The sequence below is a fragment of the Ranitomeya variabilis genome, chromosome 4 (assembly GCF_051348905.1).
Source record: "Ranitomeya variabilis isolate aRanVar5 chromosome 4, aRanVar5.hap1, whole genome shotgun sequence".
Classification (NCBI taxonomy): domain Eukaryota; kingdom Metazoa; phylum Chordata; class Amphibia; order Anura; family Dendrobatidae; genus Ranitomeya; species Ranitomeya variabilis.
Genome location: NC_135235.1, coordinates 631,432,845 through 631,453,101, shown reverse-complemented (window position 1 = coordinate 631,453,101; position 20,257 = coordinate 631,432,845). Strand labels below are relative to the sequence as shown.

The following is a 20,257-nucleotide window of genomic DNA, read 5'->3' as shown; positions in this document are numbered from 1 at the left end:
ACCACACATAATCCCGCCCCCCCAATTGTGTTTACAGAGAAATTTTAACTTAATTTATGTTTCGTTATGAAATTTGTTTAGATGCTGGAATGAATAAAAAACGCACATATAACTGAATCCAGTTTGTTTTTTATTTTACACTGTGAATAAAATGTATTTTTAGTATTATTCAGACTTTTAATGATTATCATTGTTATTAACTTCATTTTAAGTTAATTTACCACCTGCGTAAGGCCATGTGCACACGTTCAGGATTTTTTGCGTTTTTTTCGCTATAAAAACGTGATAAAAACACGAAAAAAACGCTTACATATGCCTCCTATTATTTACAGGGTATTCCGCATTTTTTTGTGCAAATGTTGCATTTTTTTCCGCGAAAAAATCGCATCGCGGAAAAAAAAGCAACATGTTCATTAAAAATGCGGAATTGCGGGGATTCTGCACACCTAGGAATGCATTGATCTGCTTACTTCCCGCACGGGGCTGTGCACACCATGCGGGAAGTAAGCAGATTATGTGCGGTTGGTACCCAGGGTGGAGGAGAGGAGACTCTCCTCCACGGACTGGGCACCATATAATTGGTAAAAAAAAAAGAATTAAAATAAAAAATAGTGATATACTCACCCTCTGATGGCCCCCGAAGTGTTCCCGCCTCTCCGGTGCATGCCGCCGCTTCTGTTCCTATAGATGGTGTGGTTCAGGACCTGTGATGACGTCGCTGTCTTGTGATTGGTCGCGTGACCGCTCATGTGACTCACGCGACCAATCACAAGCCGCGATGTCATCGAAGGTCCTGAACCACACCGGCATCTATAGGAACGGACGCCGCTGAGGAGTTTGGCTGTCTGCAGAGGGTGAGTATAACCATTTTTTTATTTATTTTTTATTATTTTTAAACATTCTATCTTTTACTATAGATGCTGCATAAGCAGCATCTATAGTAAAAAGTTGGTCACACTTGTCAAACACTATGTGTGACCAACTTGTCAGTCAGTTTTCCAAGCGATGCTACAGATCGCTGGAAAACTTTAGCATTCTGCAAGCTAATTACACTTGCAGAATGCTTAAAAAACCCGTGAAAAAAACGGAAAAAAAATGCCACAAAAAAATGCGGATTTCTTGCAGAAAATTTCCGGTTTTCTTCAGGAAATTTCTGCAAGAAATCCGGACGTGTGCACATACCCTAAGCGCTATTGAATGTTGTCATTATTTAGTTTAATTACCAGCAGCGTTAATTAGATAGCAATGAGCGTGCCGAGCGTTAGCTGGCTGGAAACAGCTAGTAGTTACACAGCTCCGTACACGTCGTACACACAGAGCTCCGCTCCGTACATGTTGTACACACGTGGCTCCGCTCTGTACACAATGTACACGCACGGCTCCGCTCCGTACACCTTGTGCACACACGGCTCTGCTACATCCACCCTGTACACATGCAGATCCGCTCCGTACACTTTGCACACATGTGGCTCCGCTCCGTACACCTCGTACACACGGCTCTGCTCCGTACACCTCGTAGACACACGGCCCCATACACCTCGTACACACACGTCTCCGCTCCGTACACCTTGTACACACAGCTCCGCTCCGTACACCTTGTACACACAGCTCCGCTCCGTACACCTTGTACACACAGCTCCGCTCCGTACACCTCGTAAACACACGGCTCTGCTCCGTACACACACTGTACCTCCCTCCTGACCCCACACATAAGCTTCCCCTCATCCAGCACCATGACAACCAGCAGCACAGCAGAGTCCTGCAGACACTGAGGCCCCTGATCATGTGACCCCTGACTCCTCCCCTCCTGTGACCTCATCACAGGTCCTGTGCGCACAGAACAGCCATATATGTGGTGTGCGGCTCTGCAGGTGGAGGTAGGTGCTGGAGATTCCCCATTTGGCCGGTGCCCATAATCCGGAACTAGCAGAGCATGTTCGCTTAGTCCAAAACCCTGCCTTCTATTGAACTCTGGTAAATCCTCATGTGTCCGCTGAACCATGTGGATTTACCACATTCAATACATTCTATTGATGTAATTTCTCTTGCTGAGACTAGTGTCGCCACAAGAGAAGTTGACATGCTGCGGTCTGGAAAGATGAGCCACATGTCAGTCTCTGCGGGTGAGCCACGGGCGTATGTACACACATAGTTGGACATGGGATTTCTTGAAACCCCATCCACTATGCTGTAACATCTGGCCGCTGCAGGTTTGATGCTGCATAAGTACGTAGTGTCAAACTCCCAGCGGTTCCTGATCGTGGGCACATACCCTTACTGGGCACAGGGGACATTAAGCTCTTCACTGCTGAACCTGTAATAAATCTGTATGTGACTATAATGAGACTGTGTGTTATACCGGGGGCAGGACGGGGCCATGACTGGATGTAGTGATCATGTGACGCCGGTAACAGCTCCGGAGGTTTCTTACATGGGATCTTTATGATGTTACATCGTCATCTTCTCCCCATTCAGGTCCCTACAATATCGGATCCTCTCAGTGGAGATCTTCTATATAAGAGAATTCTCCTGAGTGACCCTAAAAGGATGGATAGGGACAGGGACAAGATGGCGGAGAGGATATTACACCTCACCCTAGAGATCCTCTTCCGGCTTACTGGAGAGGTGAGAGATTCTGATGACGTCACATTACATCATTCTTATCTATGGGAATAACAGAAGGACAGAACTGGAGAGGTGAGGACTCTGGGAATATCTGTAGTGAGATTTATTAATGTGTCTCTCCATAACCAGGATTACACAGTAGTGAAGAAGACCTCTAGTGAGCGCTGTCAGGCCCCTGTGTCTGAGGGATGGGGAAGACCCCTGAGCCCAATCACGGGGCTTCCACCTCACCCCCTGATACATGAGGACATCAATGACCAGAAGATCCTAGAACTCACCTACAAGATGATTGAGCTGCTGACTGGAGAGGTGACACTGCTGGGAATGCTGGGACATTATACAGTAACGCTATGGAGGGATCGGGGGGGATGACGGTATCGCTGTATGTGTCAGGTTCCTATAAGGTGTCAGGATGTCGCTGTCTATTTCTCCATGGAGGAGTGGGAGTATTTAGAAGGACACAAAGATCTGTACAAGGATGTCATGATGGAGGTTCCCCAGCCCCTCACATCACCAGGTAATAGGACTAAAAACACAACGGCCTATAATTATCTGTATGTAAAGAATAAACTCAGTCCCTTTATGTGTTTCCTCCAGTTCTATCCAGTAAGAGGACAACACCAGAGAGATGTCCCCGTCCTCTTCTTCCACAGGACTGTAAACAAGAAGATCCCAATGTTCCTCAGGATCATCAGGTAGATGGAGAGAAGGTGTCATGTAATCTCCCCTATGATGTGTAGAAGGCTGCGAAGTGTTGTGAATTTGCTTTTTGCTCCCTCTAGTGGTTACTAGTTTTTTGACTCTGGTTTTTCTGTCATTCCTTTTATCCGCACCTGGGTCGTTAGTTAGGGGTGTTGCTATATAAGCTCCCTGGACCTTCAGTTCAATGCCTGGCAACGTAGTTATCAGAGCTAGTCTGCTGTGCTCTTGTCTACTGATCCTGGTTCCAGTTATATCAGCTAAGTCTGCCTTTTGCTTTTTGCTATTTGTTTTGGTTTTGTATTTTTGTCCAGCTTGTTCCCAAACTATATCCTGACCTTTGCTGGAAGCTCTAGGGGGGCTGGTGTTCTCTTCCCGGACCGTTAGACGGTTCGGGGGTTCTTGAATTTCCAGTGTGGATTTTGATAGGGTTTTTGTTGACCATATAAGTTACCTTTCTTTATTCTGCTATCAGTAAGCGGGCCTCTCTGTGCTAAACCTGGTTCATTTCTGTGTTTGTCATTTCCTCTTACCTCACCGTCATTATTTGTGGGGGGCTTCTATCCAGCTTTGGGGTCCCCTTCTCTGGAGGCAAGAAAGGTCTTTGTTTTCCTCTACTAGGGGTAGCTAGATTCTCCGGCTGGCGCGTGTCATCTAGAATCAACGTAGGAATGATTCCCGGCTACTTCTAGTGTTGGCGTTAGGAGTAGATATATGGTCAACCCAGTTACCACTGCCCTATGAGCTGGATTTTTGTATTCTGCAGACTTCCACGTTCCTCTGAGACCCTCGCCATTGGGGTCATAACAGTTTGCCAGGCCAGTATTAAATGTTTAATGCATTGCAGAAGAGGGATTATAAGAAAGAAGATTCTGAGTTTTTTTTTTTTTTTTCTTCTTCCCCTTTACCTCAGAGTGGCTATGCTTGCTGCAGACATGAATGTCCAGACCTTGATTACAAGTGTGGACCAGCTGGCTACTCGTGTGCAGGGCATACAAGACTATGTTATCAGAAATCCTAGGTCAGAACCTAAAATACCGATTCCTGAACTGTTTTCCGGAGACAGGTTTAAGTTTAGGAATTTCGTGAATAATTGTAAATTGTTTTTGTCCCTGAGACCCTGTTCATCTGGAGATTCTGCTCAGCAAGTAAAAATTGTTATTTCGTTCTTACGGGGCGACCCTCAGGATTGGGCTTTTTCGCTGGCGCCAGGAGATCCGGCATTGGCTGATCTTGATGCGTTTTTTCTGGCGCTCGGTTTACTTTATGAGGAACCCAATCTTGAGATTCAGGCAGAAAAGGCCTTGCTGGCTATGTCTCAGGGGCAGGACGAGGCTGAAGTGTATTGCCAAAAATTTCGGAAATGGTCCGTGCTGACACATTGGAACGAGTGTGCACTGGCCGCTAATTTTAGAAATGGCCTTTCTGAAGCCATTAAGAATGTTATGGTGGGTTTTCCCATTCCCACAGGTCTGAATGATACTATGGCACTGGCTATTCAAATTGACCGGCGGTTGCGGGAGCGCAAAACCGCAAATTCCCTCATGGTGTTGTCTGAACAGACACCTAATTCGGTGCAATGTGATAGAAAAACCGCAAATTCCCTCATGGTGTTGTCTGAACAGACACCTGATTTAATGCAATGTGATAGAATCCTGACTAGAAATGAGCGGAAAATTCATAGACGCCGGAATGGCTTGTGCTACTACTGTGGTGATTCTACACATGTTATCTCAGCATGCTCTAAACGTATAGCTAAGGTTGTTAGTCCTGTCACCGTTGGTAATTTGCAACCTAAATTTATTCTGTCTGTAACTTTGATTTGCTCACTGTCATCTTATCCTGTCATGGCGTTTGTAGATTCAGGTGCTGCCCTGAGTCTCATGGATCTCTCATTTGCTAAGCGCTGTGGTTTTACTCTTGAACCATTAGAAAATCCTATTCCTCTTAGGGGTATTGATGCTACGCCATTGGCTGCAAATAAACCGCAGTATTGGACACAGGTTACCATGTGCATGACTCCTGAACACCGCGAGGTGATACGTTTCCTGGTTTTACATAAAATGCATGATTTGGTTGTTTTAGGGCTGCCATGGTTACAGACCCATAATCCAGTCCTGGACTGGAAGGCTATGTCAGTCTCAAGTTGGGGCTGTCGTGGTATTCATGGGGATTCCCTGCCTGTGTCTATTGCTTCTTCTACGCCTTCGGAAGTTCCGGAGTATTTGTCTGATTATCAGGACGTCTTCAGTGAGTCTGAGTCCAGTGCACTGCCTCCTCATAGGGACTGTGACTGTGCTATAGATTTGATCCCAGGCAGTAAATTTCCTAAGGGAAGACTGTTTAATCTGTCGGTACCTGAACATACCGCTATGCGTTCATATATCAAGGAGTCTCTGGAGAAAGGACATATTCGTCCGTCTTCTTCCCCTCTTGGTGCGGGATTCTTTTTTGTGGCAAAAAAGGACGGATCTTTGAGACCTTGTATTGATTATCGGCTTTTAAATAAGATCACTGTCAAATTTCAGTATCCTTTACCGCTGTTGTCTGACTTGTTTGCCCGGATTAAGGGTGCCAAGTGGTTCACCAAGATAGACCTTCGTGGTGCGTACAACCTTGTGCGCATTAAGCAAGGTGATGAATGGAAAACCGCATTCAATACGCCCGAAGGTCATTTTGAGTACTTGGTGATGCCTTTTGGTCTCTCCAATGCGCCTTCAGTTTTTCAGTCCTTTATGCATGACATTTTCCGGAAGTATCTGGATAAATTTTTGATTGTTTATCTGGATGATATTTTGTTTTTTTCTGATAATTGGGATTCGCATGTGGAGCAGGTCAGGTTGGTCTTTAAAATTTTGCGTGAAAATTCTTTGTTTGTCAAGGGCTCAAAGTGTCTCTTTGGTGTACAGAAGGTTCCCTTTTTGGGGTTCATTTTTTCCCCTTCTGCTGTGGAGATGGACCCAGTCAAGGTCCGAGCTATTCTTGATTGGACTCAGCCCTCGTCAGTTAAGAGTCTTCAGAAGTTCTTGGGCTTCGCTAACTTCTACCGTCGTTTTATCGCTAATTTTTCTAGCATTGTGAAACCTTTGACGGATATGACCAAGAAGGGCTCCGATGTAGCTAACTGGGCTCCTGCTGCCGTGGAGGCTTTCCAGGAGTTGAAACGCCGGTTTACTTCGGCGCCTGTTTTGTGCCAGCCTGACGTCTCACTTCCCTTTCAGGTTGAGGTGGATGCTTCGGAGATTGGGGCAGGGGCCGTTTTGTCGCAGAGAGGCCCTGGTTGCTCTGTTATGAAACCTTGTGCCTTTTTCTCTAGGAAGTTTTCGCCTGCCGAGCGAAATTATGATGTGGGCAATCGGGAGTTGTTGGCCATGAAATGGGCATTTGAGGAGTGGCGTCATTGGCTCGAGGGTGCTAAGCATCGTGTGGTGGTCTTGACTGATCACAAAAATCTGATGTATCTCGAGTCTGCTAAACGCCTTAATCCGAGACAGGCCCGCTGGTCATTGTTTTTCTCCCGCTTTGATTTTGTTGTCTCGTATTTACCAGGTTCAAAGAATGTGAAGGCCGATGCTCTTTCTAGGAGCTTTGTGCCTGATGCTCCTGGAGTCGCTGATCCTGTTGGTATTCTTAAAGATGGAGTTATCTTGTCAGCTATTTCTCCGGATCTGCGACGTGTGTTGCAGAGATTTCAGGCTGATAGGCCTGAGTCTTGTCCACCTGACAGACTGTTTGTCCCGGATAAGTGGACCAGCAGAGTCATTTCCGAGGTTCATTCCTCGGTGTTGGCAGGTCACCCGGGAATTTTTGGCACCAGAGATCTGGTGGCCAGGTCCTTTTGGTGGCCTTCCTTGTCAAGGGATGTGCGGTCATTTGTGCAGTCCTGTGGGACTTGTGCTCGAGCTAAGCCTTGCTGTTCTCGTGCCAGCGGTTTGCTCTTGCCCTTGCCTGTCCCGAAGAGACCTTGGACACATATCTCCATGGATTTCATTTCTGATCTTCCGCTATCTCAGGGCATGTCCGTTATCTGGGTGATATGTGATCGCTTCTCCAAGATGGTCCATTTGGTTCCTTTGCCTAAGCTGCCTTCCTCTTCCGATCTGGTTCCTGTGTTTTTCCAGAACGTGGTTCGTTTGCACGGCATCCCTGAGAATATTGTGTCTGACAGAGGATCCCAGTTCGTTTCCAGGTTCTGGCGATCCTTTTGTAGTAGGATGGGCATTGATTTGTCGTTTTCGTCTGCTTTCCATCCTCAGACTAATGGACAGACGGAGCGAACCAATCAGACTTTGGAGGCTTATTTGAGGTGTTTTGTCTCTGCTGATCAGGACGATTGGGTGACATTCTTGCCGTTGGCTGAGTTTGCCCTTAATAATCGGGCTAGTTCCGCCACCTTGGTTTCACCTTTTTTCTGCAACTCTGGTTTCCATCCTCGCTTTTCTTCGGGTCATGTGGAGCCTTCTGACTGTCCTGGGGTGGATTCTGTGGTGGATAGGTTGCAGCAGATCTGGAATCATGTGGTGGACAACTTGAAGTTGTCACAGGAGAAGGCTCAGCGCTTTGCCAACCGCCGCCGCGGTGTGGGTCCCCGACTACGCGTTGGGGATTTGGTATGGCTTTCTTCCCGCTTTGTTCCTATGAAGGTCTCCTCTCCCAAATTTAAACCTCGTTTTATTGGGCCTTACAAGATATTGGAAATCCTTAATCCTGTATCTTTTCGTCTGGATCTTCCTGTGTCGTTTGCTATTCACAATGTATTTCATAGGTCCTTGTTGCGGCGGTACATTGTGCCTGTAGTTCCTTCTGCTGAGCCTCCTGCTCCGGTGTTGGTTGAGGGCGAGTTGGAGTACGTGGTGGAGAAGATCTTGGATTCTCGCCTCTCCAGGCGGAGGCTTCAGTACCTGGTCAAGTGGAAGGGCTATGGTCAGGAGGATAATTCCTGGGTGGTCGCCTCTGATGTTCATGCGGCCGATTTAGTTCGTGCCTTTCATGCCGCTCATCCTGATCGCCCTGGTGGTCGTGGTGAGGGTTCGGTGACCCCTCACTAAGGGGGGGGTACTGTTGTGAATTTGCTTTTTGCTCCCTCTAGTGGTTACTAGTTTTTTGACTCTGGTTTTTCTGTCATTCCTTTTATCCGCACCTGGGTCGTTAGTTAGGGGTGTTGCTATATAAGCTCCCTGGACCTTCAGTTCAATGCCTGGCAACGTAGTTATCAGAGCTAGTCTGCTGTGCTCTTGTCTACTGATCCTGGTTCCAGTTATATCAGCTAAGTCTGCCTTTTGCTTTTTGCTATTTGTTTTGGTTTTGTATTTTTGTCCAGCTTGTTCCCAAACTATATCCTGACCTTTGCTGGAAGCTCTAGGGGGGCTGGTGTTCTCCCCCCGGACCGTTAGACGGTTCGGGGGTTCTTGAATTTCCAGTGTGGATTTTGATAGGGTTTTTGTTGACCATATAAGTTACCTTTCTTTATTCTGCTATCAGTAAGCGGGCCTCTCTGTGCTAAACCTGGTTCATTTCTGTGTTTGTCATTTCCTCTTACCTCACCGTCATTATTTGTGGGGGGCTTCTATCCAGCTTTGGGGTCCCCTTCTCTGGAGGCAAGAAAGGTCTTTGTTTTCCTCTACTAGGGGTAGCTAGATTCTCCGGCTGGCGCGTGTCATCTAGAATCAACGTAGGAATGATCCCCGGCTACTTCTAGTGTTGGCGTTAGGAGTAGATATATGGTCAACCCAGTTACCACTGCCCTATGAGCTGGATTTTTGTATTCTGCAGACTTCCACGTTCCTCTGAGACCCTCGCCATTGGGGTCATAACAGCGAATGTCTTGTGTTCAGTCTTGCTTTTTATCCATCAGTATTATACACTGAATGGACAATTTATTAGAGACACTGGCCATTTCCTGATTGGAGCTTCTCTGTATAGAAATTAGACCTGTGATTGCAGAGTTCAGCATAAAATAAAGTGATCAATTTTTAGTATGACTCCATATTAGAATGGGAATATTAAGTGTTCTGAACTACTTTGAACAAGGCATGGATTAGTGCTAGGGCCAGGTCGAGTATTTAAAAAATTGCCAAACTCATGGTATTTTTATGGGGCATATTTATAATATGGTGATTGAGAAAAAAAATCCAATGGGAGGGCATCCTGTTGACATAAGCAACTTATCAAGGAAGATATTAAGACTTGTTTTGAGGAAGACATGGTGCAAAAGACGACCAGTTCCAGTGCAACTATTGTCTAATGGAAAAAGAAAATTCAGCGGGCACCTTGTAGATCATCTAATATTTGTGGATGAATGTTTAGATGCTAGGGCTTACCTAAGCACTGAGTCGGACCGAGTTCATTCATTTATAGTAGCTGTTTACCCAATGGTAGAAGGACAATGTACCCAGACACATTGGTCGATTACATTCAGTATTACATCCAGTGTAGCTTTTTTCCTTTCAGGCCAGCAGGGGTTAATGTCAGTTTCCCTTGCTGGCTGTGCACTGCAATTGCAGAGTTGCTAGGGCAGCTGATGTAGGTGGTGACCACTCCCACCATCCTTTAAATAGTCAACTGATGCATCAGCTGACTGTTGGTGATAGAGCAATCTAAGTTGACCAAGCCTAGAGTAAGGAGTAGTGATGAGCGAGTGTACTCGTTGCTCGGGTTTTCCCGAGCAAGCTCGGGTGATCTCTGAGTATTTGTTATTGCTCGGAGATATAGTTTTCATCCCCTCAGTTGCATGATTTACGGCAACTGAGATAAGCTGAATACATGTGGGAATTCCCTAACAAACAGGCATTCCTCACAACGCGTATACTTGCTGATCACTAGTAAGGAGCTCTCTGGTTGCAGTGGTGAATCTGCTGGTTTCGTGGAGTTCGTGGCCTGGGTGCCTTCTGCTGTATGGTGCTTTGCAGCAGAGAAGGCTATTAAGCTAAGTTTAGTGCTTTTACCTCGTCAGTCACTAGCAACTGCAGGGCGAGGTGACTGCGAGGGATGAGATTTCTGACGGTGACGGGGGAAGGACCCACTTAGGGCATTAGGGGAGTGCAGGGACAGGCTCAGGTTGGTGTTCAGGAGGTGTCCATCCCTCATTCCCTAATGGTAGGGTCCTCCTCTCTCCTTTACCATCCCGTTGTGTATGAGTTGTGCCGTTCTCTGACTGACCCCCTGCTAGGTCAGTACATATCATGACACTTAATCTTATATAGCATTTCTTACACATGGTAGAACAGGTTGTTAAGAGGATGTGAGTACCTCCATTTTATTTGCAAAAATTAAAAGAAGCTAATCTGTCCTCTTGGGCCCAAATTCCTGCAGAACTACTGTATGTTATCACCTAATAAAATCTATTATATGTTGAAATGCTCAACTAGGGCAGCTTTAGGTTTCCCTTCCCCCATGACGGCACACCTGAGAGAGGGGATCCGCCCAGTCAGGACAGGAAACCCTACTGAAAATAAAAGGGCGGTACCTCTCTGTCGCTTCAGTTGGGTTTCCTGTCCTGACAGGGACCCTTGTGCTGAACACGGCGGTGATTCCACTTACCCAGGTCCCGTCCCGGCGTGGAAGAACAGGCAGCGCATGTGCGTCGGAGTTCGGGTCCTGGATGCGCCGTCCGCGGGTCCTCCGGGTCTCTGCGTCCGAGCGGGCATTTGTGCAGCATGGTCGGAGGACCGGGTTCCTTCCATGGCTGCCACGCCGCCCTCCCCTCTCTGCCGGCATCCAGGTGCGGCGGCCGCTTCCAGGTCGCTCGTCTGACGTCACGCGCAAGGCACGCTGGGAATGGGCGTGCCCGTGTGACGTCAGGGGCGGGCGCCGGATCCAAGATGGCGGCGCCCATGAAGAAACGCCGTCCGGTGGAAGAGGACTCCGGCGGCATGACAGAGAAGGGGAGGGGCCACTATTGGGCACCGGAGGAGGCGGGGAGTGCAGTGGTCCCCCCATAAAAGGGTGTTGGACCACAGAAGACGCGCTCATGTCCAAAACTTCAGCATGGAAGTGGGACAACAGGAGCAGCAGCAGCAGCAGCCGCCTTCACAGCAGCAGCAGCAGGAGCTCTCACCAGATGCCTTGCCGAGCCACCAGCATACCAGGAGCAGCCGCTCAAGTGGTAGGAACAGCAGTCGTCCTGTCCGGCAAGATTCGTTGGCGTCCAGGAGGGATGCTTCACGTGCATCTGTCCAGCCTCCAAAAACGGTACCCTTGATTGTCGGTGGTGGTGAGTGATCTACGTGAATGTATCCCTTATGGTAACAGGGTCCATTTTTTCTGTTTTGATCACTAGGGGTTCAGGAAAGCTAGCGGTAAAACAAAGAACCGAGAGTGTGCCCTTTGTAAAGACCCGCTTGCAGTTCAGTGGCAGAAGGATCTCTGTGCTAACTGCATTAGTAAAACTATACAAGAAGAGACCCCTAATTTCGCCACTAGCCTTAAAGCCATAATACAGGCTGAAATAAAAGACTCCTTGAAATTGGCCCTTAACGAACCGAGAAGGAGAAGCCGTAAGGTGTCTACAGAGTCAGATGCCTCTCAGAGACAGGGGAGTCATACAACATCCCGATCTCCCTCTACCTCCTTGGCCTCTGTCCAGTCTTCAGTTTCCTCCTCGGACAGTGACTCAGGAGGTCGTCCATGTTTTCCAACTGAGGACGTAGACAAATTAGTTAAAGCAGTTAGATCTGCAATGGGTCTTAAAGAGGAGAAGACACCTAGGTCACTAGAAGATGTCATGTTTGGTAGCTTAGAAGAAAGGAGGAAACGTACGTTTCCGGTTAATGCGAAGATAAAAGCATTAATTGAGAAACAGTGGAAAAAACCTGAAAAAATGGGTTCTTTGCCCTCTTTATCCAAAAGGAGATATCCCTTTGAGGATAAAGACTCTGAATCCTGGGAAAAGATCCCTAAAATTGACGGAGCAGTAGCCAAATGTTTTAAAAGATCATCCCTTCCATTAGAAGACTCGGGTGTTCTTAAAGATCCGCTTGATAAAAAAGCAGATGGTTTTCTGAGACATGTCTGGGAAGCCTCAGCGGGAGGCCTGAAGCCAGCAATTCCTGGAACATGTACGGCCCGTGCTCTAATGGTCTGGATACAGCAGATAGAGGATCAGCTAAAGGACAAAGTACCCAGAACCGACATCCTTGCAAATATATCTTTAGTGCAAGGAGCAGCTGCCTTTTTGGCAGACTCTTCTGCGGATTCCGCAAGACTAACGGCCAGAGCAGCGGGCTTGTCTAATGCGGGAAGAAGAGCCCTTTGGCTCAAAGGTTGTCCGGGGGATTTGCCATGTAAACACAAGCTGTGCTCCATTCCATGTGACGGCCAACTTCTCTTTGGGAAAAAATTTGAAGAGATCCTGGAACATGCAGGAGATAAAAAGAAAGTTTTTCCCAATATCCCTAAAGAGTCCAAAAAACCTTTTTTTCGTCGGAGAAGATATAATAGAGGTCGCCCCCCAGGGGAGAGAAAAAACTGGGACTTTAAGGATAAGAGAGGATCGGGCTATATGTTTAAAGGGCCCTCTACATCGGCAAAAAAATCCCCCCAATGACATTACGCCAGAAGTGGGAGGAAGACTCTCCCTCTTCTTTCCGGCCTGGGTAAATATCTCCCCCAGTACCTGGGTCATAAATATTATCAAAAACGGCCTAAAAATAAAATTCATCTGTCCACCCAGGCGAAACTTTATAATAACTCCCCGAAGAAAGTCCTAGCAGGAACTATCTGCCCTAGAAACCGAGGTCTTGGGACTTATCCACAAAAAGGTTCTTCAGGAGGTTCCGGTTCAGGAGGAAGGAGACGGGTTTTACTCCCCCCTCTTCTTAATCCAAAAACCGGATGGTTCTTGGAGAACTATTATAAATCTAAGGAAGCTCAACCAATCTATAGAGAACTACTCTTTCAAGATGGAGTCTATAAACGCGACCATAAAACTTCTCTTCCAACACTGCTTCATGGCAGTAATAGACTTAAAAGATGCGTACTACCATATACCAATACATCAGGAATATCAGAAATACTTGAGAGTAGCTCTCTATATTCAGAATCAGGTAAAGCATTATCAATACACAGCCCTTCCGTTCGGCCTGTCTACAGCCCCCAGGGTTTTCACCAAAGTAATGGTGGAAGTAATGTCATACCTCCGGTCCCGGGATGTAGGCATTGTCCCATACCTGGACGACTTCCTTGTAATAGGGAGGTCAGAGTCCCACTGCACTCATCAAGTATCAGTGGTAACATCAACTCTAATGGAACTGGGTTGGTTAATAAATATCCCCAAGTCAAGACTGCTGCCAGTAAAATTACAGTCCTTCCTGGGTTAATACTAGACTCTGAGCGTCAGCTCTGCCTCCTTCCAGAAAACAAAGTAGACAAGATAATAAACCTGGCCAGTACAGCAATACGTCAGCCGACAATGACTCTGAGAAAGGCGATGTCCCTACTAGGCTCGTTGACATCGTGTATTCCGGCAGTAGAATGGGCACAATTCCACCTAAGACAACTACAGTGGGAAGTTCTCTCAGCTCAAAGACTGTTAAGAGGGCATTTAGAAGGAAATCTATGTCTCTCCCTGGGCGTAAGGGATTCCCTAGTTTGGTGGACTGTGGAAGACACCTGACAATGGGGGTCCGGTGGCAAAATCCGGTCAAAGACATCATCACGACCGACGCAAGCGGTACAGGTTGGGGGGCTCACCTGAGGTCTCACTCTGTACAAGGAACCTGGTCCATACGAGAAAAAAACTATGGGTCAAACGAAAAAGAGCTATGGGCAGTAGAGAAAGCCCTAAGACATTTTCTTCCTTTGCTCCAGGGTCGCCATACTCAAATCCTGATGGACAATCGAGCAGTGGTGGCGTATGTCAATCATCAGGGGGGGACGAGGTCCAAAGGCCTCATGGAAGCATCAAATCTACTCTTTCAATTAGCAGAACAACACCTGTCATCTCTGTCGGCGCTGCACATCAAAGGCATAGAAAACACTCAAGCGGACTTCCTGAGTCGCAGAGGCTTAAGGCAGGGGGAATGGTCCCTAAACCCCCAGATATTTCAACAAATAGTCCAAGCCTGGGGCTTTATCCTACTCTGCGGGTGGCACTCCAGTTCCTGAAGGCATCAAGGCTCACTCCACCAGAGCCGTGGCTACCTCATGGGCAGAAAAGGCTGAGGTATCAATTGATCAAATTTGCAAGGCCGCTACCTGGTGCTCACCCTCAACTTTTTTCAAGCACTACCGGCTAGATCTTTCTTCCTACGCTGACCTAACCTTTGGTAGAAGGGTACTACAAGCGGTGGTCCCTCCCTAAGGTTTCATTCTACAAAAGTCTCTCAGGTGTGCCGTCATGGGGGAAGGAAAAACACCAAGGTTACTTACTGGTAGCCGGTTTTTCCGGAACCCATGACGACACCCGTATATTCCCCCCCTTTATCACCCCTTCGGTGTGCACTATTGTTTTGGGTGTTTTTAGTTAATATAATGTGGTGTTGGATTGCCATGTGTACTAACCAGGGGGCCTTCTCATGCTCTGAAAACCAACTGAAGCGACAGAGAGGTACCGCCTTTTTATTTTCAGTAGGGTTTCCTGTCCTGACTGGGCGGATCCCCTCTCTCAGGTGTGCCGTCATGGGTTCCGGAAAAAACGGCTACCAGTAAGTAACCTTGGTGTTTCCCTAGGTTCCCTTTAATGAGATTCTCGTGCTTCAGGGGGAAAATGAAGGCAGAGTCTTATCTTGGTGCTCTAAGCCAGAGAAACCAAGGAAAGACCTGTCCACAGGCCTTCCCTTGGTTTCTCTGGCTTAGAGCAGGAAAAGAAGACACTGATTTACAGTCCCGCCCTGGAGTGCGGGTATATCATTAACTGAAACTTCTAACACTGATTACACAGAAACCAGTGACTCCGGAAAAATGGCTGCCAGGGGCGGCGCATTCGCAGATGGAGATCTTGGCACTGAGATCTTGTTGCCGAAATCTCCATCTGTGCATGCGCAGTCCACCATAATGTAAACCATGGAAGTGCGGGGGTCCTGGGCTTTCACAAAATGTCGGCGGGGCCCCCGCACCACCGAATACCCACAGTGTCGCACCTCCAAACACCCACTCATCCCAGCCTGTGTCCTGCAGCAAGGTGCTACTCCTGCCTCCTCCAGCAGTGACCCTGGGATCCTGCTTCACCACGTTCGGTAAGGTATATTCGAGCTATAAGACTCACCCCCATTTTCCCCCCAAATTTGGGGGGAAAAAGTGCGTCTTATAATCCGATATATATGTATAGCGAGAGAGAAAAAAGCCAACCAGCACTCCTAATGTGAACACGTGCAAAGCTGCAAGGTCGCTCTCTCTCTCTCTCTCTCTCTCTCTCTCTCTCTCTCTCTCTCTCTCTCTCTCTCTCTCTATATCTATATATATCTATATCTATATCTATATATATATATATATCTATATATATATATATATATATATATATATATATATATATATATATATATATATATAATATATATATATATATATCTATATGTTGTGATTCGGTTCGTGGGCTCCCCCGGTGGTCTCTTGTGGTACTGGTGTCCTGCAAGCTTTGCCTTCTCAGTTCACCTGTTCCTATCAGGATGTGGGAGTATCCTATTTAACCTTGCTCCTCAGTCATTCTAATGCTGGCCATCAATGTATCCAGAGTGATTCTGTTGCATGTTCCTGCTCCCAGTTTTCTGCTCAGCTAAGTTGGACACTTTAGTCCTTAAGTCTATTTTTGTATGTTTTGTCCAGTTTGCACTTATGTGAATCTCTGCAGCTGGAAGCTCTTGTTGGGCTGAAATTACCACTCCAGTGGCATGAGTTGTCACATGAGTTAAGGTAATTTCAGGATGGTGTTTTGAAGGGTTTTGCAGCTGACCGCGAAGTCCTCTGTTGTATCTTTCTGCTATTTAGTTAGCGGGCCTCTCTGTGCTAAATCTGCTTTCATACTACGTGTGTCTTTTCATCTGCTCTCACCGTTATTATATGTGGGGGGCTGCTATCTCCTGTGGGGACATTCTCTGGAGGCAAGCCAGGACTGTGTTTTCTTCTACCAGGGGTAGATAGTTCTCCGGCTGGCGCGCGGCATCTAGAGACAACGCAGGAATGCCCCCTGGCTACTTCTAGTGTGGTGTGTAGGTTTAGCATCGCGGTCAGCTCTAGTTTCCATCACCCGAGAGCTTGTCCGTTTATTCTATGCTTCTGATGTTTCCTTGCCATTGGAAACCATAACATCTATATGTGCAATAAAAGCGCCATATCCAAGATCATCAGTATCGTATTATGAGAAGCTGCTGCAGGGCGTTGCGCTTGTAAACGTGATGGCAGATTGAACAACAAAGGGGGAACTTGACCACTCGATGAATATTGGTGGAACTAGACAAAAATACATATTAAAATAATACGGTAAAAAAACACACAATGACAATAAAAACAACAAAAGCCATCTAGAAAGGGGGTGCGAAGGTGTGCAAAGGGAAACTTGAGATGGAAAGAGACCATTCTTATAGAAATGAAGGGAAATTTAGAGACTCATTAAGGCCTTTGGGGGCCATAGTAGGTCACAATCCATTATGAGCCAATAGCCTTTTACAATTACCCCCTCTAATACCCAGATGAATAATGTCTATTCCCCTCACTTTCAACGTCTTGGCATCACAGTCATGATATGCCTTAAAATGACGGGGAATAGTTTTGAGATCAGAAAAGTCGGTCACTGTCCTGGCCGCAAAAATGTCCCGTGCATGCTCTCGCACCCGTAAGCGTAATTCTCTAGAAGTCAAGTCAACGTATATCATGGAGCAGCCACATGTAGCATAGTATATCACATTGGTGCTACCGCATGATATCTGCTGTCTAATTTGGAATTGTTTTGAGCCATCAGAAGACTGGTAAGAAGAGCCACGCAGGACATTTGGGCAGGCAAGACAGTGGCCGCAGGGGGGGTGGAGCCTGGAATAGGGCCCCTGGTACCAAATGGATTGGACAGTTAGGGAATATAATGACTATTTACAAGTAGGTCATTAAGATTTTTAGACCATCTGGATGTCATAGATGAAAAGCCACCAATAGCTGGATCCAGGGAGGGCTCGGCGCTAAGGGCAGCCCAATGTTTTGAGAGGATATCTCTCATGTTATTCCACTCATGATTGAATGTAGAGATGAACCGAATTTTTTGGCTACTATTATTATTCCTCCTGGTTTTTCCAACCTGTGGGTATAGGAGGTAATTACAGGGAGGTCTTCCTTGCAACTTGCCCTTGGACCTAAAATCTGTCTACCGCTTTGAAAATTTTTTTTTTTTTATCATCTATGCACAAAAAAATGCAGATCTGAATAAAGCCTAAGGCCATACTCTGATTCTGAAATGCTTTTGGTGAACACTTTGTATGGGTGACATCTTTATACGTGGTATAAAAATGTGCCTCTGACGAGTCCATTCAGCAAAATGAGGCGAACGTAGAAAGACACAACAGCTCAGATGATGGTCATATTACAGGTGCATATTTGTCTCCATTGGGGGCTACTGTATGAATTAGCAAAAAAATCCATAAAAAGCCATACATATGCCCTCAATCCAAAGCCATTGAGTATGATATTAATAGCCATGTTAAAAATCGTGGCAGTTGAATTTTATAAATACGTATTTTTTAGCAGCTCCTTTTTACATTGCAGATAGGTGGTGGTGATGTGAGGGAGAGGATGACAGACAGATTCTTTATCGACCAGGCAGTGTGTGCGTGAGACAATGAAGAAGGGAGCTAAACATATAGATAAATAAAAAAATACAAAGAACTTGTTCTCTTTTCTTATATTATCTGCTTAGTTTTATAAAAAAGACAAAGCCCTATGCTTTCTTCAAAGCCATGGCTTACTTGTTCATAATCATACTCATACTCGCATGTGTCCTCTTCTGTAGTAGAGTGCATTTAGCTATGAAGGAGGTTATGAGACAGACACACCTAATAGCATTGACTTAGGCTAGGTTCACATTGCGTTAGTGGGTGGTCGCTAACGGACAGCGTTGCACGGCGAAAATGTCGCAATTAACGCCGTGCAACGGGTCCGTTAGCGCACCCATTGACAGCAATGTAAATTTCGCCTGCAGCGCATCGCTAGCGCGTGCCTTTTTCGGCTTGCGCTAGCAATGTGCCGTTCTTTTGTAGCGCGCCTTGGACGCTGCTTGCCGCGCCCAAGGTCCGTTCCCCGCTCTCGCAGATCGGGGATCTGCGAGAGCGGGGACGTTAGCGTGACCCCTAAACGCGGCCCCTACAAAAACATTGCGTTAGCGCAATCCGCTAGCGCTATCTCTAAACGGATTGCCCTAACGCAATGTGAACCTAGCCTTACAGTCAGTCTTTTAGTATCTTTTCACTTTTATCCACTGATCATGTAACTGGTAAAGATTGGTGACAGTCAAAGTGAAATATGAACCTATGGAGAGAACAGATTCAATAGAGAAGTGAAAAATTTAAATAGCACAACCTGGTGGCATAGCACCTTAATCTATAAGTCCATGATTTGAGGTCTACTATTTTAGTTGATAATTGAATAAAAAAATGTAGGGTAATGTTATTAAATATACAATAATATGTTATTGAAAAATAATAAAATCAAGTTTTATTACTTGCAGATGACTGTACCAAAAGCTCAGAGGGACATCTGATATTTTTTGATTTTGCAGCAGATGGTCATGGAATCAAACAAGATACATGTGAAGAACATTCTATTAACTCAGATATACCTCCAGCCCTTCTCAGAAAAGATATATCATCTCACCATTGTCAACAGATTCTATCTTCTGCAACATCAATGACCAATCTGCAAAATAAAATTCAAACAAGACCTGTTGAACATGAGATAGCTCAAATGGGGGAGAAACAGTTTTTATGTTCAGAATTTGGGAGATATAACCTTATTAAATCAAGATTTGATGCTCATCAGCGAAGTCACACATGGGATAAGGAATTTTTATGTTCAGAATGTGGTAAATTGTTTACAGAGAAATCAAATCTTGTCACACATCAAAGAATCCACACAGGGGAAAAGCCATTTTCGTGCTCACAGTGTGGGAAATGTTTTTATCAGAAATCAGATCTCGCTAAACATCAGAGAACTCACACAGGGGAGAAGCCATTTTCATGTTCAGTTTGTGGGAAATGTTTTAATGAGACGTCAAATCTTGCTAGACATCAGAGAACTCACACGGGGGAGAAGCCGTTTTCGTGTTCAGAATGCGGAAAACGTTTTAATGAGAAATCAAATCTTGTTAGACATCAGAGAATTCACACAGGGGAGAAACCGTTTTCATGTTCAGAGTGTGGAAAATGCTTTATTGAGAAATCACGTCTTATTACACATCATAGAACTCATACAGGGAAGTAGTCATTTTCTCTTTTTTAATTTTTGTCGACTGCATGTGCAAGAAAAATTGCAATTCGTAGCAAAGTCACACAGCAAAAAAAACGGGAAAACAATTTGAAGCACTAAATTATTATAAAATGTATACACTAGCCAATCACTATTGATTAGCAATTAGTATGCAAATTATACACCTATATGTGTATAAATTATTTAACTCTTATATATTGAATAACTTCAGCTTAAAACGGTTGTCTGGTGACACTTTCTTCTATCCTATTCAACATCAGTCATGGAGACACTTTACTATACATAATCAGGACCGTTCCCCAGACAATCATTCAATTCCCAGCTTGTCTCCTCTAATTAATAGTATAACCTGATAAATAGATGATACCAGGGGTGTACTTAAAAATTATAAGGTCTCAAAGCAAATGTCTGAATTTAGGAACACCCCTTCACCCCAACCAAGTAAAAAAAACAATTATGTGGCGGGATCACGGAAGAGCATACTTTCCAACTTTCAAAGACCGGAAAGGAGTAAATGTATTATGACATGCACACA

At 45.8% G+C, this 20,257-nt stretch overlaps 2 protein-coding genes across 2 annotated transcripts in view; both read left to right on the top strand.

Moving 5' to 3' along the window:
* Positions 1–20,257, top strand: part of LOC143768146 (uncharacterized) — a 350,260-nt gene that overhangs the window by 246,150 nt on the left and 83,853 nt on the right. The gene's annotated exons all lie outside the window — the stretch shown is intronic.
* Positions 1,824–19,084, top strand: LOC143767316 (oocyte zinc finger protein XlCOF7.1-like). The gene is made up of 6 exons (XM_077255556.1): positions 1,824–1,877; positions 2,476–2,625; positions 2,755–2,934; positions 3,019–3,142; positions 3,223–3,320; positions 18,965–19,084. Exons 1-6 carry the CDS (start codon positions 1,851–1,853, stop codon positions 18,995–18,997), a joined length of 612 nt encoding a protein of 203 aa, XP_077111671.1. The 5' UTR covers positions 1,824–1,850; the 3' UTR covers positions 18,998–19,084.

Bases quoted from the DNA above. Each gene is read 5' to 3' on its own strand.
- LOC143767316 (XM_077255556.1), top strand. From the start codon at position 1,851: ATGTGGTGTGCGGCTCTGCAGGTGGAG. The intron at 2,935-3,018 runs GTGACACTGCTG...TGTATGTGTCAG, and splicing joins TTGAGCTGCTGACTGGAGAG to GTTCCTATAAGGTGTCAGGA. The intron at 3,321-18,964 runs GTAGATGGAGAG...TATTACTTGCAG, and splicing joins ATGTTCCTCAGGATCATCAG to ATGACTGTACCAAAAGCTCA.